At 47.9% G+C, this 19,275-nt stretch overlaps 1 protein-coding gene and 1 long non-coding RNA gene across 2 annotated transcripts in view; one reads left to right on the forward strand and one right to left on the reverse strand.

Annotated features, from left to right (window-relative positions):
• LOC310765080 overlaps positions 1 to 8,898 on the reverse strand; it is a 62,527-nt gene extending 53,629 nt beyond the window's left edge. Inside the window, exons 1-2 of the long non-coding RNA XR_014549423.1 lie at positions 8,008 to 8,898; positions 2,849 to 2,896 (exon numbers count right to left, since the gene is read on the reverse strand). This is a non-coding gene — a long non-coding RNA (uncharacterized lncRNA). The remainder of the gene's footprint in view (positions 1 to 2,848; positions 2,897 to 8,007) is intronic.
• Positions 3,369 to 8,903, forward strand: DMRTA2 (DMRT like family A2). The gene is made up of 3 exons (XM_083619591.1): positions 3,369 to 4,056; positions 4,582 to 5,066; positions 6,638 to 8,903. Exons 1-3 carry the CDS (start codon positions 4,028 to 4,030, stop codon positions 7,729 to 7,731), a joined length of 1,608 nt encoding a protein of 535 aa, XP_083475717.1. The 5' UTR covers positions 3,369 to 4,027; the 3' UTR covers positions 7,732 to 8,903.
• Positions 8,904 to 19,275: the final 10,372 nt, after the last annotated feature.

Here is a 19,275-nt window from a genome sequence, read left to right on the forward strand (position 1 = left end):
CTGGTTCCCACGCAGAGCCCACGCCAGCCCACCCCAAGGGACACGCATGCTGTGGGGGCAACAAAGTGGGGGAAAGAACTGAGGGTATCTTGAGAAACAATCAAATCCCTCTGAGCGGTTCCTTCTGGGTATTCCTGAGGATTTCATCGCAAAGTCCCGGTGGTAGAATATTGAGTCAACTCCACTACCCAACCTCGCACCCCTAAAAGCGAGTCTGATTTCAGAGATTTGCATTAAAATAAATTCGTCTAAAGTCTTCAGAGATAAACATTTTTAACACTGAAACATTCAGATTTTATATTGTTCGTGCCTCGGGGCAGGGATCTCTTTTTTCTTTTTCGTTTGTTTGTTGTAAAGTCGTAGCAGCGATAACAAAATGAGACGAAATGAAAAACGGAAAACTGCACTTAGACGACACTGTATCGTCTGGTAACGGTAAAAAGACGGATAAATATATCTCACACACATCCCAGTTTTGTACCAGTAGGAAGGTGCGTGTGCGCGCGCGTGTGTAGAAAAGCCAATTAAAGTCTTAACGTCTATACAAGCAGGTAAGAGTGATGGGTAAGTATATCAGTGTACATATATGAAAAAGGAAAACACACACGTGCGCCGGCGCGCGCGATCGGTAAACTAGTTAAGCCGTGGTGCTTTAGCTTAAAAAGTGTCTAAAATCCAAGGCCCTTCCGCCTTTTTGTTTTGGTGGTGGATCGCGTGACAGATCGTTCAGCTTGAGATCTAAAACACTTATTTGGAAACAATTTCAACGTCAATCAGCGTGACTTGTTCCAGCCTGACATGTTTAGCACCGGTATGCCATAAAAGTATTTCCCTTCATTATTATTTCTGGTTAGCATATTGATTTAGTGAAGACATGCATAATTTATTTCTTTTAATATACCTCATTTCTGTTATAAAATTATATTTCACTATATAAAATGCCATGAGCTTTACATTTCTCACAGTCAACACATCTATACATCTATGTCTTAATAAAGTTAGCTTTTCTATTGTATGTACTTTTGTGTGCGCGCGCGATATGTATGGTTTAGCCTAGCTATAATTTTTTAAAGCCATGTAAACAACTTCTCAAAAACTTCCCAGAAACCATGCATTTAAAAAATATAAAAATCAAAGTCAGATCCTGACTCCTCTTTTAAACACAAGATAAGGAGAAAGTGTGTGAAGTCCCCGAGCAACGGGAACTCTCCTCACTCTGTGACTGAACCAACCTAGAGGAGCATTGCACAGATTTCAGACGTTGCTTACAAGCCTTAATTAGGAAATTCCTCCCCGGAAACCATCCCAAGTTTGTACTAGACATCTCCTGAGGGGAAAACTAGGGGAGCACGCCGTGCATACGAGAGACTGTCTGCCTGGTCCAACTCAGCAGCTCCCCAGAACTGATCCATTTAACTGATCCATGAAGCTTGTCGCTTTCCAAAAAGCGCCGCGCCTTGATGGAGCAGTTAACTCACTCAGGCCCTTGAAATGACAAGTAGGAGGTCAGCAAGAAAGCGCAGCCCCAACTTTGCTCCCCCCCCACTTCCAACATACACACTTTGGAGGTGCGGGCAAGCAGGGCGCTGAGAACTTCCAGCAAAAAAGAGAGAGAAAGAGAGAAATAAATGACGGGACGGGGCGTGAAAAAGACCGCTTCTTCCTGCTGGAGAGGAAACACAATGGGAACTGCCAGTCCTTGCCAGCCAAGCGAATTCTCGCACCGTCCCCCGAAGCCAAGACGTTTCCTTCGGCGGAAACGAAAGAGGAGCTCTGGCTAGAGCAAACGGATCCTGAGCGGAGGGAGGCCTGAAATCGAGACGGAAGGAAGGCGCTCTCAGCAAACACCTCTCCCCCCGCTCGTGCAACGGGTTGGGGTATTGGTTCCCTAAAACTGGGGGTTGCTTTCCCCCCAAACGGGATTTCAGGGGGAGACTTTTGCCTTCATCTAATTTAGATCATTCTAAAGCTTCTTGAATGAAGGCAGCAGAAGAGCGGGTTCAGCGTTGCAAATGAAAGAGGAGCGCCTAAACCTCATTTTGCCAGGACAGATAGAAACAAACATTGCCTGAAACAAACATGTGAGGGACACCGCGTTCTCCGAAAAGCGGGTGAGGAAAAAGTTCCATCCAAAGCAGTCGGCTCTTTCCCATTTCTCTTGGTAACTGAACAGGGCTTTAAAAGATACTTCCCAAAGCAGGCGAAATGCAGGTTCCCACCCGCCCTACTTTGCAAATATTTCAAAAATATTCAGTTATATTTAAAGTGCGTTGCTGCCAGGCCCACTCTAATGTCTCAGACGGTTTTTGTGGGTGCCTGATTTATTGCAGTTGAGCGTAAAGCAGCAAATGACATAAGGAGTTGGTTCAAGGGACTGGGGTTATTGCTGTGAACGACTCCAAACCCTTTTTCCCCTTGGGATGGCGAGGACCGCTGCCTGGCCCAGCGGAGCCTCGACAGAGATCCAGGTGGGAGCGAGTTGCATGGCTTTCACGCAACTTCCTTCCAGGAACCTCTCTTCAAACCAAGCAGGTCCCAAGGAGTGTGACGTCAGCCACCGTCGCTTAAGTCGACGATATTCGGAAACAAAACAATATTATAAATGCGAACGACTCCGGTGATAGCGGCCTTAATTGCTCACGGATCGATTCCCCGTTTTAATTGTCCCAATGGAAAGTCAGAAATATTCCTGATTGAATTTTTAATTAAACAAACAACCAATAATTGAATCTGAGGAAAGAAAAAAGAGACCTTCCAGAAATATAAAGTTGCTAGTGCCGCCGGCTCGTCTCACCCCCCCCCATTTTTTTTGTTTTGTTTCCCAAGTAATAAAACATAAAAATCGTACCTCTCATATACCTCCTTGCGCTGCAGTCGCCTGGATAAGGAAAGGCACCTGCGAAAGTAGAATGCGCAAGAGAAAACAAAAGTTAGTCTGTGCTCTCAGATAAAATCACCAGGACTATCAATTGAACTGTCAAGTTTCACCAAGCGACTTCCTCCCTCCTCCCCACCTTTGACAAGTGATACGGTGCACCCCTAGAAAACCTGAAGCGCAGAGCGCGCGATCGTTTGGCACAGCCAACTACTGCTTTTAAGTGGATTTTAACGAAGTACCAGGCAATGAGGTATCGGGAAAATTTTACACACACAGCACGCGAGAGAGAGAAGGGGAGAGCGAGAGAGAGAAATGGAAACTATTTGTCGGCGTTTCCCCCCAATGCTACTCCCCACCCCCACTTTTGGACCCTTCTAGCCCTCCCCCCCTTCTTTAAAACAGTTTATTTGAAAGAAGCTTCGGGTGGACACTGTAGACATCCAGCTGGCCAATCAGAGAGGCGCTTTCTTCCCCTGGCCAATAGCGGGCGTCACATTGTTGTCAAATGTTGTCTAATGGAAACGTAAGGAGCAACAATAGAGCGAGCGCTCGCGGGCGGCTCGGCGAAGATTTCTATCTCTTGGCAACTCTCGCCCTCTTTAGTGTCACACATGCAAAGTTGCGGCTAAGGAAGGGGGGGACCGCGCTGGGCTCTGCCGTCTGCAGAAGGCAGCTCTGGCCGACGGGCTGGCGGGCTTTTCTTCCAGAGGGAGGGAGAGGCGGAGAGAGGGGACGCGGGGAGGCTGAGAGGCGCTGCTGGGCGCGGGTCGGGAAGCTGGAAGTTGGTGCGCTCGGGAGCGCGAAGGCGGCGGGGATCCCCGGGCGGTTGTGTCTCCCTGGCGCTGCCGGTTGGGGCTGTGGGGCTGCTGCTGCGGCGAGGGAGCCGCCGAGCTCTCCTTGGACAGGGCGCTGGTTTTGTTATGTCTCCAGGGGCTTGTGTACGCTTCAGCCGGGACCGTGTTTTGTAACATTGGCAAGCGCTTGGGCGCAGCTGTCTCCTTTCGCACCAAGGCGCCGCCGCTTGTTAGAGGGGGCGCTCGCTGTTGCCATTGTCCTGGCGGAGTCTCAATCGCAACTTTCCGCAGGAGAAGAAACCCGCAAGAACTAGGGGAACAGGGTCCGGCTGCGCTTTGCAGAGGCTGAGGAGAGATGGATTGGTTGTCATTTCGGTGGCTCAGGTACTTTAGGGCTTTCTCGGAAGCCACGGTTTCCTCCGCCCGGGGATTTTAATTTGTGCTGTGGGGATTACGGCAGAAAAGGAAGGAAGGGCCGCGATCACTTTGTGTTGACGCGTTCGAAAAGTAAACTAGATTTACTTTCGCCTAGAGTTAGTTAAGCGGATCATTTACTGGGGGAAGGAAAGGCTGGAAAGTTCCAGGTATTTTAGTTAGGAAACCTGCCTAGACAGTGCAAATTGCCCAGCACTGCATGACAGTTGCTGTCGGAGGGTTTCGTGTCAGGCTATCTGTGTGGGAGTTATTGAAGGTTATCTGGAGGTTTAGAAAACACCCAGGTTTGTTTTTTTGGAGAGGGGCGCAATTCTGGAAAGGGCCCGGGTGCTGACAGCTAGTCCGAGGGGCGTTCCGTCGAGTAACCCGCCCGCGTAACTCCGAGAGAGCCTTTGGGAAGCTGCTGCGCTTTTGCGCGCCTGGGGCTTCCCCGGGAGCCAGTCTCTGAGCGTTTCGGTTCTGCTTCCCCGTCAGGATGGAGCTGAGGTCTGAGATGCCCAGCGTGCCCTCGGCGCCCGCTCCGGTGCCGCCCAGCTCGGTGGCGGCGGCCGCGGCCGCAGCGGCGGCCAGCCTACCGGTGAGCGTGGCCGGGAGCCTCCTGCGGGCGCCGCCGCTGCTCCTGCGCGCGGCCGAGAAGTACCCCCGCACGCCCAAGTGCGCCCGCTGCCGCAACCACGGCGTGGTCTCGGCGCTCAAGGGCCACAAGCGCTACTGCCGCTGGAAGGACTGCCTGTGCGCCAAGTGCACGCTCATCGCCGAGCGCCAGCGCGTCATGGCCGCCCAGGTGGCGCTGCGCCGGCAGCAGGCGCAGGAGGAGAACGAGGCCCGCGAGCTGCAGCTGCTCTACGGCACCGCCGAGGGGCTGGCCCTGGCCGCCGCCAACGGCATCATCCCGCCGCGGCCCGCCTACGAGGTCTTCGGCTCGGTGTGCAGCGCAGACGGAGGCACGGGGGGCTCAGGTGAGCAGGCACAGCCCGATCCCGCCACCTTGGCTGGCCACGAGCGCCCGTCCCCTGCGGGGCACTAAGGGAACCGGCCCGGGGCCAGGGAGTAAGTCTGGCTGACCTCAGGGGGGCTTCCTTCCCAATAAACACGCTCGGAATCTCACTGGTTAAAGTGGGGCGGAAAAGGGGAGTCCGCTGAACCTCCATATAATGTCCAGAACAGAGCTGACTTCAGCCGAGCGCGCAGAAATATAACTCGGCGCTCATCTCAGCCACTTTCATTTGTCCAGCTACTCAAGCACCATTTCTCAAATCCTTCCATTCTTTGCCGTTCCTTCGCTTTTTCTACCATTGCCTCTACACTTCTCCAAGTCACTCCTGTACATACACAAACAACAGTTCTGAATCTCCCCCCTCCCTATTTCCACCACTTAGCACCCTTTGCTCTCATGTCTCCATCCATTCTCACTCCATTTCGCTCTCCATACATCGCACTTATCTGTCCCATGCACCCACGAACAACGCATATTTCAATACTGTACTACTTGTTGGAATTAAGTCCCAGTGATTTCAGTGGGAGACAATTTTACTCAAGCTGTTTATGATAGACAGGATGTTACCAGATTGCTTATAAATATGGTCCATTGGAAACAACGGGTCTTATTTCCAAGCCAAAACTGAGGCATATATATTCCTCTTGTCTTTTATATACTCTGTCAAGCTCAGAAACTCTTTTAAACTTTCCTTCTCCATACTTATTCCCATCTGTACCCATCTGTACATGTATTTACACCCCACCCACAATTCCTTCCTTCCAGACCCATCTATGACCAGGGGTTACGGTCTCTATTGTGGACCCATTTTATGGCTTGAAGCCTCTGTTTATGCAGAAGCAAACAGGGGTCAGTTGGACTTATTTCCAGGTAAGTAGGTTTAGGATTGCCACATTGTAAGCGATCGCTCTGGGACAGGGAGCTCCGACAGCAACGCGCATCAGCCTCGCGCTAGTTCTTTGCTCGACTTCTAGGGGAAGGCTCTTCTGCCGCCTCAGCCAAAGGAGATTGCGAGAGAATGGCGCCCTCTACCGACCCCCCCAGCGATCCGACCCTGCTAAAGAGGTGCCAGGTGGTGTGGCGAGCAGTGGCCTGGTTTGCTAAACTGGCTCGGCAAAGGGGGCCAAGGAAGGTGCTTTGGCGTTTGGCAAATTGCGGGGTGGGGATGAGTAATAAGAGCTGCAAGATAGGCAGCAATTTATGCACCCACTTCCCGGGGGGGGGGCGTGATGTGTGAGCCCCACATAACTCAGTGGGGCTTATTTCTGTGTTGACATGTATAGGGTTGGCAGGGAAAGGCTGAAGTGAATTAATCAGGCTGGTGGGCAAATGCCTGGAGACGTGCGTGTCCCCTTGCGGGGTGTGTATAGTGAGTCCACTTTGGGCAGGCTGCATACTTCTCCGAATGGAGCTCCCCGGCTGCCGCCAAGCACGAGGAGCGGCTGAGAAGTTCTCGGCCTGACCCCCAAACCCAGCTCCACCCCGTCGAGGCTCACGCGTCTCTCTCCCTCTCTTTCTGTCTCCCCTCGGCAGAGGTCAAGCTGCAGAAGTTCGACCTGTTCCCCAAGACGCTGCTGACCACCCGGGCCGCCACCCCGCAGCAGGCCAAGCCCCTGTCTCCGGACGGCACGGACGGCGCACCGGGCACCTCTTCCCCGGAGGCGGCCCGCCACGGCTGCGGCTCGGGCTCGGAGAACGGCGACGGCGAGTCCTCGCTCAGCTCGCCCGTCTCGAAGGGCGCCAAGGACGGCTGCGCGGCCGAGGAGGAGAGCCCCGGCTCCATCAGCCCGCTGGGCTCCGACTCGGGCTGCTCTGAGGCGGAGCGCGAAGAAGTGGGCGCCCCTTCGCCCGGGCTGGCGGCGGCCGTAGCGGCGGCCGGAGGTAGCCGGCAGCAGCGGACACCCTTGGACATCCTGACGCGCGTCTTTCCCGCCCACAAGCGCAGCGTGCTGGAGCTGGTCCTGGCCGGCTGCGGCGGGGACGTGGTGCAGGCCATCGAGCAGATCCTCAACAACCACCACCATCACCACCGCGGGGCCGGCAGCCCCGGCCAAGGCCTCGCCGTCGCGGCGGCCGCCGCCGCCTCAGGACTGAGCTCGGCGGGGCCCGAAAAGGCGAGCGACGAGAGCTGGGCTCGGGCTGCCGGGGACACGACGACAGGGCCTCTGGGCGGCCTGCAGCCTTCGCCCGCCGGCGCCGCCGCTCACCACCGCCCCCTGCTGGCCGGCGCCATGACGCCCGCCATCGGCGCGCTGGGCAGCCGCTCGGCCTTCTCGCCCCTGCAGCCCAACGCCACCCACTTCGGCGCGGCGGCGGCGGCCGAGGCCAGCGCCTACCCTCTGGGCACGCACCTGGGGCTGAGCCCGCTGCGCCTGGCCTACTCGGCGGCGGCGGCGCACAGCCGGGGCCTGGCCTTCATGACGCCTTACTCCACAGCCGGGCTCATGCCCACGCTGGGCTTCCGGCCGCCCATGGAGTACGCCTTCAGCGACCTCATGAGGGACAGATCCGCCGCCGCCGCCGCAGCAGCCGCTGCTGCTGCCGCCGCCGCCAGTGCGCACAAGGAGCAGGCCTACCCCAACGGGCTCTACGGGCCCTTAGTCAACAGCGCCCCAGAGAAGCAGTAGGCCAGGACAAGGCCGCGCACCCCACACGAACCCCGGGCCTGCTTCTTATACACGTGTATATAGACATGCCTCGAAGAAAGATAGACTGTGCCGACACCAACGGAAGGGAGGAGGAGATCCATGCCTTCAGCCCACGGGCTGAGTGACATAGGCCTGACCAAGTGTTTTATATCCCGCAGGGATCGCAGCAGTTCTTAAAATATAATTTACACTCGGATGTTAAACGCATTGCTCAGAAAGTAGTTCTCTGGGAAGTAAATCAGAGGAGTTACTTACAGGTTTAAGCTTGGAGGCGAGGCTGCCATAGGAATCCTGGCATGTCCCGTTTCGTCTTCGTAGAAGCCAGTATAAAAGAGGAAGTTTGGGGTGGGAGGTTTAGGAAGCGATTTAGAGCAGGTGGGGTTGTTTTCAAAAGATTGGCGGCTGCAAACGCCAGTAAAATGCATTCGGACACCAGTTGCTCGGAATTATTTCCATTGCCTTTTCCCCCAAGCCCTGAGTTCCGAGTGGTTTCTGGGTTGTCAGGATTTCGTTTCACCCTGTTCGTTGCAACGAAAACTGGTCAAATATGTGGGAGATACTTCTAGGTGTACTGAATTTTTTTGTCCCCCCCCCCCAGGCGTATTTCCATTGTTATAAAGTTGTCAGCCATTTTTATCTTTTTGCTTATGCCCATAAATAAGCATGGATATTCCTCTTGGTGCGTTGTGAGATTGATATATATATGTATATACATACCGAGATATATACACATATATACCAGCAAGTGTATAGTATAATGTTATCAAATGGAAATCTTAAGTTATTAATGTAATTTGTAGGTGATTTTAGTATTAACGGTAAATTAAAAAGTTAGTTTTCAGTTTAAAACACACCAAGCATAGAGATTAAATATATTGTAAATAATTTTAACGCTTCTTTTTATTCACTCACTGAGAGGGGGAAAAATACGATTTGTAAATAAATAAAGTTGAAAAGTAGATATATTTGCAATTGTTCTTTGGACTCAATCCAAAGCCTGTGCTTGACACCGTTTTAATGCGTGACCCGCAAGAAAAAAGATATTGGTTCCAGTGTAGCAAACTTCTTGCTGTTTCAAAAAGTTTTTGTCTTTTTCGCTGTTTTCATTTCATATAAATCCTAGAAATAAATGTTATTTTGTATTAAAAGTAGCCTTCTCAATAGCTCCTGCTGTTTTTATTTTTATTTATTTTAAGGGTGGGGGCTTTTTTTTGCAGTATTTTGGTATGCTTTCGTAATGCAATTCAGCGCAAAGCTGTAGTCATTTCTGATCCTTAACTGACCGATTTAAAGCGATTGCCCTGAGCGGACTCCCAGACATTCTTCCAAAACGGTTAACTAACATACCATGCTTGCAATAGACGTTCACAGGAAAAGCTGCAAACCTTACACTCCAGTACACAGTTCGGCGGTTAAACACACACGACCAGAAATAATATATTACCTTGGTTCTTCTTTTTAATGGATTTGGGACGAAGTAACGGGTGCTGTTTTGAAAAGGTATTTTAAATTTTATTGATCTGTTTCGAATGCTAAATTCAGTGACTGCGATCCTAACACACGCGCTGGGAACTGAATCGGATTCAGTCAATGGGACCCTCTTAATGTCATTGTCCACGCGCCTTGTGCACCCAACTTCGCGGTGGATTGCGCATAATTTCCCTTTAATCGTATTGTCGATTTCTATAGGAGTTGGTGGTTAAATTCTGCCTGTTGAAAATGCTAATTGGATTGACTGTAGCAAGAAGGTAGATACTCATTGTTTTTATTTACTTTTTTTAAAAAATAAATGCGCCTATACTTTTAGTGTGAGAATCTTCCGCAGCTCAAGGAGGAATATCTGCTCGATTTCAGGAGAGAAAGCTTCCCTTTTCTTTGATCGACCAATCGCCTAGTTATTCTTCGGGTGAAATTGACCAACACCCGGTACAAAGCACGCTTAACTTGGAAGTTTATTCAAGTCAGCCGACAGTGTATTTAGTGGGAAGCAAAAGAAGTGTGAAACGAGGAAACGAATTTAGTTTTCAGTCATTTTTTGAGGAGTAGGAGTTTTTGGGAAATATACAGAAATCAATCCTAACTTCACTTCTTGGGAAGTAAATTTAGTATTTTATATGTTCTAAAACTCACGGGGGAATGAGGAGACCTGGAAACCGGACTCTGTTTAACTGGCAGGCGAGGATGACGACGAGCAACAGAGCTCTCAGGAATTTCTTACTGTACCTCTAGAATGGCAATGCTTATATAGGAGGGATTTTCTTTTCTACCCTGGAGAGTGTTTGGCCCAGGAAAACTATTACTCACAAAGAACAAGTTCAGTGCATGGTTGAATTAAGACTGTAAAAGCTCCTAAAATTGGTTGGTATGGAAACCTAATCCCACCCAACTGTTCTGTAGCGCAGCTGGACTGTTTACTTTCTCACTTCAAATATAACTGTGTAAACATTGGCTTAAAACTGACAGCTCTGCTCCTATAACCAGTTAATATATTGGGGTGGAGGGGTGAAAATTTGGATTCCTTAGTGGTTATTGGAAGAAGACATGGTAATAAATAATAGTGATGATGATGATAATAATTATTATTAGTGGTAGTAAAAAACGGGTTAAAAGAAACACACCTTCAGTCAATTGCATTTCTCTCCCTTCTTCCGCGATTTCTTAAACGCGGTTGAACGGCCTTTGTTGTGTATTTAAAAATTATATTCGAGTTAATTCTTTGACCCCTACTCCAACCCTTAACGGCGGCCAAATCAATAGCACAAGGGAAAGGTTTTTTTCCTTTTTTAAAAAAATAAAGTCTCAGGTTCCGAAAGTGGTTGAAACGTAATATTACTACACCAAAACGGTTTAATAATGAAGGGCTTTAATAGTGAGCTAATTTGATTGAGTTTCCTAATTCCACTTTAATTGGAAAAAAAGGAGTTGTCTGTTCGGTTATAATGTGACAGGGTTATGGGAGGGGATGGGGCGGGCGAGGACCAGAGAGAAAAAGATGGACTTCGTGCGACAGAGTAAATCTCTGCTCTCGCTCTGTGTGTGTGTAGGGAGCCGTCTGATTTTTCTGGGGTCTGGGATTAAGAGGAGTGGGGCTAACAGAGGATTTTTCTACTTAAGGAAATGAGGTGGACACAGTTGTCACTTTCCAGCTGCGGAGAGCGAGCCCCAGTAGCCGCTCACGATTTAGGAAACGCCTCCCGCCACACACGGCATTCCTTGCAAAGAGAATGAGCTGAATATATTCTTTGAGTTTCTTTCTTCGGAACACTTTTCCCCTCAAGTTTCTCAGTGAGGCATTTCTACAAAGTTTCGAAGGGACCTCCGAGGTCATCTAATCAAACCTTTTAAACCTGGGATTTCATGGGATTAAACTGCTTAGACGTCTATAAATTTACAGCGGTCCCAAGGCGTCAAAAGGTCCTCCAGTAGCCAACGTGGCGCCCTCCGCGCATGGGCGTTTCCAGGATCTTTGTTGGAGGGGGGCAGAACCGACGTGATTGGTCAGTTAGTTAAGTATTTCTATTGTTTTACTTTACCCCCATTGGCTACGCCCATACCTCCGCATGTTGCGGATCCCAACTTCCACCATTCCCAGGCAGCACTTCGCTACCCCTCATCTATTTATTTGGTACATTTATACCCCATTTTTCTTCCAAGGAGCTCAAGATGGTGTGCTTCTCCCTGCCTCCATTTTATCCTAACAACAAACTTGTGAAGTAGGTCAGGCCACCATCACCAAGCGATGGTGATTGGTCCAAGCATGGTCACTCAGTGGGCTTCATAGCTGAGTGGAGATTTGAACCCTGGTCTCTCAGGTCCTAGTCCAACGCTCTAACCACCATACCTCACTGGTTCTCTGCCCTGCTCTAGTCATACATCCTAGAGCCAGGGGTGTGGCCAACTTGAATAAAATATGGGGGGGCAGTTAAGCTCTGCCTGCATAATCAAATCACAAGATGTGGTGTATGCACACCATTTGAATGGCAATGCCCATCTGCTTTGGGCAGGGGAGGCTTTGTCAAATATTTTATTGTGGGGGAGGGCAAAGGGGAGTTGGCTCCTATGCCCAGAGTCCCAATACAAGCACAACCCCACAATAGTAGGCTAGGAGCAGAGAGACAGCTGCAGAGCAAACACGTCCAATTACTCGAGGAGGAGCCACTCCACTTGGTGGAGTGAAATACCCTTCCTCAGTCTTGAATTTGAGGGGGCGTGAGTGGGATGGGTGACATGACAAAACCCACTCCACACCACAAACATGGCAGCCAATCTGATCCTGAACATGAGAACAAACACAGTCCCTGCCCCCAGACTGCCAAATAAAGGAGACTTTGCCGCTTGGCCTTGCAAAAACCAACCAAACTGGAAGCATTTTCTCTCTCTGTCCAAATTAAAATCCTTGTCCTTCCTTCCGAAGTCTTGCTCAGTTGTTGTCCTCTCCATAGTCTGAATGGTTCCATGACCAACATTAAATAGTACAGTGGTACCTCAGGTTAAGTACTTAATTCGTTCTGGAGATCCGTACTTAACCTGAAACTGTTCTTAACCTGAAGCAGCACTTTAGCTAATGGGGCCTCCTGCTGCCGCCGCGCCGCTGGAGCACGATTTTTGTTCTCATCCTGAAGCAAAGTTCTTAACCTGAAGCACTATTTCTGGCTTAGTGGAGTGTGTAACCTGAAGTGTATGTAACCTGAAGCTTATGTAACCGGAGGTACCACTGTAGTCTATTTTCCTCTCAATTGGCCAGTATAAAGAGCAGATGCATTGCTTGTCTCCCCTTGGGATCCCTCGAGTCTCCTAAACTGTAAGGGACATAAGAACATCATTGTAGGGCAACACACTGGGGGAAAGGGCAATGTGGTGTTGAGAACCAGGCTATGGCTAGAAGGCAGGAAAAGGGAACCTGTGCCCCTCTCAAGGTTACTGGACTGCAATTCCTATCACCCCTGACCTTTGGTGATGCTGGATGGGGCTGATGGGAGTCCAGCACCATATAGGGAATAGTTCCCCCATCCCTTGATGGAGGGTATGAGCTATTTCTTTATCACATTTATATACCAGCTTCTCCCCCTCCCCCCAATGATCTCAAGGTGGTGTACATGGTTCTCCCCTCCCCATTTTATCATCACAATAACCCTGTGGGATGGACTAGGCTGAGAGACAGTGACTAACCCAAGGTCACTCATTGAGCTTCATGGCTGAGTGGGGATTTGAACTCTGGTCTCCAAGGTCACAGTGTTGTTGTTGTTGTTTAGTTGTTTAGTTGTGTCCGACTCTTCGTGACCCCATGCCCCAGAGCACACCAGGCACTCCTGTCTTCCACTGCCTCCCGCAGTTTGGCCAAACTCATGCTGGTAGCTTCGAGAACACTGTCCAACCATCTCGTCCTCTGTCGTCCCCTTCTCCTTGTGCCCTCCATCTTTCCCAACATCATAGAATCATAGAATCATAGAGTTGGAAGAGACCACAAGGGCCATCGAGTCCAACCCCCTGCCAAGCAGGACTCAGGGTCTTTTCCAGGGAGTCTTCTCTTCTCATGAGGTGGCCAAAGTACTGGAGCCTCAGCTTCACGATCTGTCCTTCCAGTGAGCACTCAGGGCTGATTTCCTTAAGAATGGATAGGTTGGATCTATCCATGGGACTCTCAAGAGTCTCCTCCAGCACCATAATTCAAAAGCATCAATTCTTCGGCGATCAGCCTTCTTTATGGTCCAGCTCTCACTTCCATACATCACTACACACAGTACATCATTCTATTACATCACACCAGCCATGTCATAGGACCAAACCGCGGGTCACATCAGTTGCTTATCTCTCATATTTATCTAGCCAGTAGTTTATGTATATTTCTTCTTGCTCTCCATCTTGGGGGGCAGGGGTGTATCTGAAGGTGTTCTTCGTGGGCAGGGCAGGTCATTCTCCCCAGGGATGTAGTCTAAAAGCTACTAAAATTCCTCCTCTGCTCCCCCCCCCACCCATAAATAGATTGCTGGCAGTTGAATAAAATTAAACAAAGCAAGTATAAATAATTTGTAAAATGGAGAGGCAGTGTGCCAGCATTTGCAAACTTTCTGTTAATTAAAATCTTAATCCGTTCAGTTGCATTTTCATTGTTTGGCTGTGTATTGAGAGTGGGGCACGTCCAGGAGGTTTATTATCTGCCCTGGTTCCTTAATAGAAATCAACCCTAATCCACAGCATAATAAAGATAACATTATACTAACAATTTAGTGGCAAAATGACATTTCTCACCAAAGCAAACATCTTTCCTCCTCACCCTCAGGTTGGTTAAAGGAGGAAAGGGCAGAGGGTAACCACAGCACAGGTCCCCTTCAGAGGTTAACTTGTACAATGACAAGTTTGGGGAAACCAATTGGCCTGTCCCCAAGCCCAGATTTTTATAGGCTAATTGTGGTTATTCACTAGTGAAAGGCCACAACTCAGCATATGCTCAGAGTCATCCACCTTTCTATACTTTATTAAACACATGGAGCAGCCCAGTCCAGCCCAGTCCAGAATGGCCTGCTTGTAAGGAATCTCTATATTTGGGCACATTTATTTATGAATGCAGGATTTACTCCATGATTTTTAGAAAAGAATTCAGAATAAATGATGTGTGTTTCCTGGCTTAAGGTGTTGTCCTCTCCATAGTTTCATTTTCTTCTGTGATCAACGTTACAGGGTGCTGTCCTATGGTATTTGCCCTGCAGCTTCATTTTCCATAGGAAAAAGCATTTGCTAACCTTTGAATGCCCCCCAACCACCACCTTGACTTACTGCTAAAATATTGCTTAATTTTGAATTTCCATGTCATAGTTTAACAAATGCAATGCAATGCTTTATACTGAAGTGTAGGAAACATGGATAAAACTGCCGATAAATAATAAATATATAATATATGAAGAAGTCCTTGCCCCAAAGAAGTGCTTAAAGGTAAAGGTACCCCTGCCCGTACGGGCCAGTCGTGACCGACTCTGGGGTTGCGTGCTCATCTCGCTTAAGAGGCCGGGAGCCAGCGCTGTCCGCAGACACTTCTGGGTCACGTGGCCAGCATGACGAAGCTGCTCTGGCGAGCCAGCACCAGCGCAGTGCACGGAAACGCCATTTACCTTCCCGCTATAAAGCCTATTTATCTACTTGCACTTAGGGGTGCTTTCGAACTGCTAGGTGGGCAGGAGCTGGGACCGAACGACGGGAGCTCACCCCGCCGTGGGGATTCGAACTGCCGACCATACGATCGGCAAGTCCTAGGCACTGAGGTTTTACCCACAGCGCCACCCGCGTCCCGTTGAAAAGAAGTGATTAGGAAGAGCTAAAAAGCTACTTATGTGAATATGGCATCTCCTTCTCCCACCTCCTATATAACCGACTCAGCCAACTGAACATGAATATATTCAGCTGCCTGTCTCTGCACAGGCTCTCCAGAGTTTCAGCTGGAGGTCTTTCTCATCATCTGAAGCTCAGGGATGGGGATCCTATGATCCTTCAGATGTTGTTGGACTCCAACTCCCATCATCCACAGCCAGCATGGCTAACAATCAGGGGTGATGGGAGTTGTAGTCCAACAATATCTGGTAGGCCACAGGTTCTTAACATCGGCTTTGATTGGAGATGTTAGAGACTGAACCTAGGACATTTTGCATGAAAAGCCTGTGCTCCACCATGGGGCAATGGTTCCTTCTTCTAGAGCAGGCATGGCCAAACCTGGCCCTCCAGATGTTTTGGGACTACAATTCCCATCATTCCTGACCACTGGTCCTGTTAGCTAGGGATGATGGGAGTTGTAGTCCCTAAACATCTGGAGTGCCAAGTTTCCCCTTCCTACTCTAGAGCATGGTGGTCCAACTTTTCATACCAAGTGGACCACAAGAGTACTTCAACATAGAACCTGTGGGCCACAAGTTGTGGGGGTAGGGGGAGCAAGGTCAAAATCTGAGGCACCCCTCATATTTTGCTGCCTTCCCAAAGCCGGGTAAGGGAGGTGCTGGGCTTTGGGAAGGAGGTGCAAAGCTCTGGTGGGGTCCTCCAGCCCTTTCACTCCCTTCCAAAAGCTGAGAAAGTGCTAACTAGTATTAACTAGGCCTTTGAAAGGAAGATAAAGGACTCTAGGTCCTTGCCAGAGCCCTCACATTGTGAGGATTCAGTAGGCCAGTTCAGGGCATGTATACTGCAATCAGCTCTTAGGAGAAAGGATGGGTTATTAATGTAATATTGAATGTAATTTGGACTGTGGTGATTCACTCATGCTCATGATTTACAACCTGATCACCCACAATAAAACTTTAATTTGGAATCACTCTTAGAGAACTGTACCACTGTTGAACAAAGTACAGTTTCAAGTTTTCCACGAGCAAATACGTGTGGGAAGAAAGTCTGCTTTTGTACACATTGCTGTAAGCTTTGGTGTGGATTCTACGGATCAGTCCAGCCTCAGTGAACAAAACTGCTTATTTTTTTGGGGGGGGGGGCGCACAGTTTGTAATGGCACTAGCAGTTGTGATGCCCTCACAAACATTACCGTTAATTCTGATGTAGCTGACAATAGTAGACAATTGTAGATGTAGCAATTGTATAATTTTGCATCAAGTAAATTGTAACTCATGATATGTTTTCTAGTGTGGATCTTGCTGTTTAGCAAGCTTCTTACTCCTGACCACAGGAGAGAAGGATATATCCTTTTTGTAATAAAAAATAGCTCTGTCTAATTAACACTTCAAAGTGTTAATTGTGCGTCCATCTTCTGTGTTTTTCGGGGACATTTATTTTCCAAATGCTGTTGATGAACATGTCAGAAAGAGGTTATAATGTCTGTGACTCCTGCTATGTTAACATTTATAATAGTTGTAGCTATTATAAAAAGATAGATGGCAATCAAAAGAGGATTAAGAAAGATTATACTGTACTATACTGTACCATTTTTAATAAACTTGTATAGTAGTGAACTATGCATCATAATTATACAGAAGAGTACAGTAAAAGCCAGCAGAGCCACTGATGTATTGTGATCCAGTGTGAACACAAACAATACACAAACATTCTGAAATGAAACAAATTAGGACTGTAAATATGTGATGTTCCAGGTTATAAGGTTTCCCACGGCCACAAAGAAACCGAGCACAAAATGGATTGGGGGGGGGGGAGCCTTTGACTGTAAATATGTACACATGCTTTCAACCATATCGTGTTCTTTCATGCATTTTCTTTGTTTCTTCTTTGGACATCACTTTACATCAGATTGAAGGTAAATAAAAATCAACAATGACAATGCAGCCTGATACAAACCTATAAAACCACAGCCTGCCTGACTTTAGGACTGCTTTTTATGTTACAGTTCCACATATGCACATTAACACCCATGTATACACATTAAGCATGTATGTATTAATAATAAAATGCAAATTGTATGCAAATATCTATCTATCTATTTCCATTTATGGGAGAAAAAGCAGAGATCAGCACCAAAATGCATGGGTCTGTTCAAAGTGAGACATGCAGCTATTATCAAATATATGTGTCTGCTGGGGTTGCCAACTTTTTTTCCTGGCAGGATCATACCCTCCAACATTTATCTGATGAAAATAGGGACATCCTATTCAACAACAACAATTTATTAATATTATTAGTATTAGTATTTTATTTATACCCCACCCATCTGACTGGGTTGCTCCAGCCACCCTGGGCAGCTTCCAACATATATAAAAACATAATAACACATTTAACACTAAAAAACCTTCCCTATACAAAGCTGCCTTCAGATGTTTTCTAAAGGTTGTACAGTTACTTATCTCCTTGGCTCGGGGGTTGCATAACTCCATACCATACCATTTGTCTGATGAAAATAGGGACATCCTACTGTACCCTTCAACATTTCTTCAAAGAAAATAGGGATGTCCTAAGAAAAAGCGGGACATTCTGGGATCAAATCAGAAACTGGGATTGCTTCTGTAAATCCGGGACTGTCCTTGGTAAATAGGGACACTTGGAGGTTCTGCAGGGTTCCTCTAAACAACTTTTAAAATGGCTGACTTCAGGCTTAAAGAGGTGTGTAAGTTGCCTGTGTTGGGCTCCCTCTTAGGTTAGTGGCAACAACAGTAGCAGCAGTCCTGCAACAAATGCCAGGTGACTCAGAGTCACCATTCTAAATTTCTAAGAGTGCTGTTACATCAGGGGCATTGTAGAAAATTTTAAATGACAAGCAGCTCAAAGATCATCAGAACAGTGGTGGCTGGTTCCATTGAGACTGGTAGCAAGAATACGAGATCAAGATGAACAGGAATTTCATAAAAACTGGAACAAATATTGGAAATATATTGGAAATAATTTGTAGATGATATTAGCGGGGATGGAGTAACGCTAACAGCAGCTAATATATAAGTTTAAAAACAAAGTACATGATTATAGAATTTTTATTTGATACTTACCAAAAGGGTAGAGGGGAGTCCAAAGGTTTTTTGTTTGTTTGTTTAGGGAAGGGATATAATAAACTATGTAAATGAAAGATATGTACATATATTGTAAGATTTATTAGCATGTTTATTTGTGTACCTTACATTTATAAGAATCTGTTTATTTACAAAAATTTGAATAAAAATGTATTGAGGAGACTGGTAGGGTTGGAGCTTCTGTTTCCGGCCGTGATAAATGGCTGACTCCCACACGATTGGACCTCAGCCGTGCCAGTAATTCAGGGTTGATATGGGGGTAATTAGCCCTGGCAGACTGTACCCAATGGATGAAAGGATATATGATCTCTGACACGATGGAGAATCGCACAGCCAGGGACGGGGAACTTTAAAGCGTTAAGATCGGAATGTGGAAAATATGAGAACAACAAGAAGGCAGCAGAAATGAAAATATCGGAGATATACTTCAGAGGTCCAGAGTATGGGAAGCTCAAAAAATTAATACAGTGGTACCTCTGGTTACAGACGCTTCAGGTTACAAACTCTGCTAACCAGGAAGTGGTTGCTCCAGGTTAAGAATTTTGCCCCAGGATAAGAATGGAAATCGCACGCCAGCAAGGGGGCCACTAGGGGGCGCCTTGGAAGATGGCGGATATTAACATCTATCCAGCTCGCACGAGGTAATTAGAGGCTGATTGTGGGGAGTATATCAGTCTCCCTTCATCTCTCCAGGGGGGAGAGATGCTGTTTTCATCCGCTGTTGCCATAAATCACCCCCGAGTTCGGAAGAAGGAGGGGGTGAGGCACTGGGTGCACAACCCTCGGCGGGCCTCGGAACTCCTCCGAAGCTGCTTCCAGGTGCGTAACTAGTTGCGTTACTTAAAAGGAAAAAATTGGGAAAGATAACGCACATGCTTCAAGAGAGGCAGGAGGTTTTTATCTGCTAACAATTTTACCACTGAAAGGAAGAAGACTGAGACGGACTGAGATGGAAGATTACATCAAAGCACTACAAATATGGTATGTGGATTGGAATGCCGGAACTAAGGGGGGGGGACGACTTTTTATTTCTTTTGCTCTATGTGATTACTAATAACCCTCCCCCTAAAGATCTGTCACAGAA

This window comes from Podarcis filfolensis, assembly GCF_964270895.1.
Source record: "Podarcis filfolensis genome assembly, chromosome: 6".
Lineage (NCBI taxonomy): Eukaryota > Metazoa > Chordata > Lepidosauria > Squamata > Lacertidae > Podarcis > Podarcis filfolensis.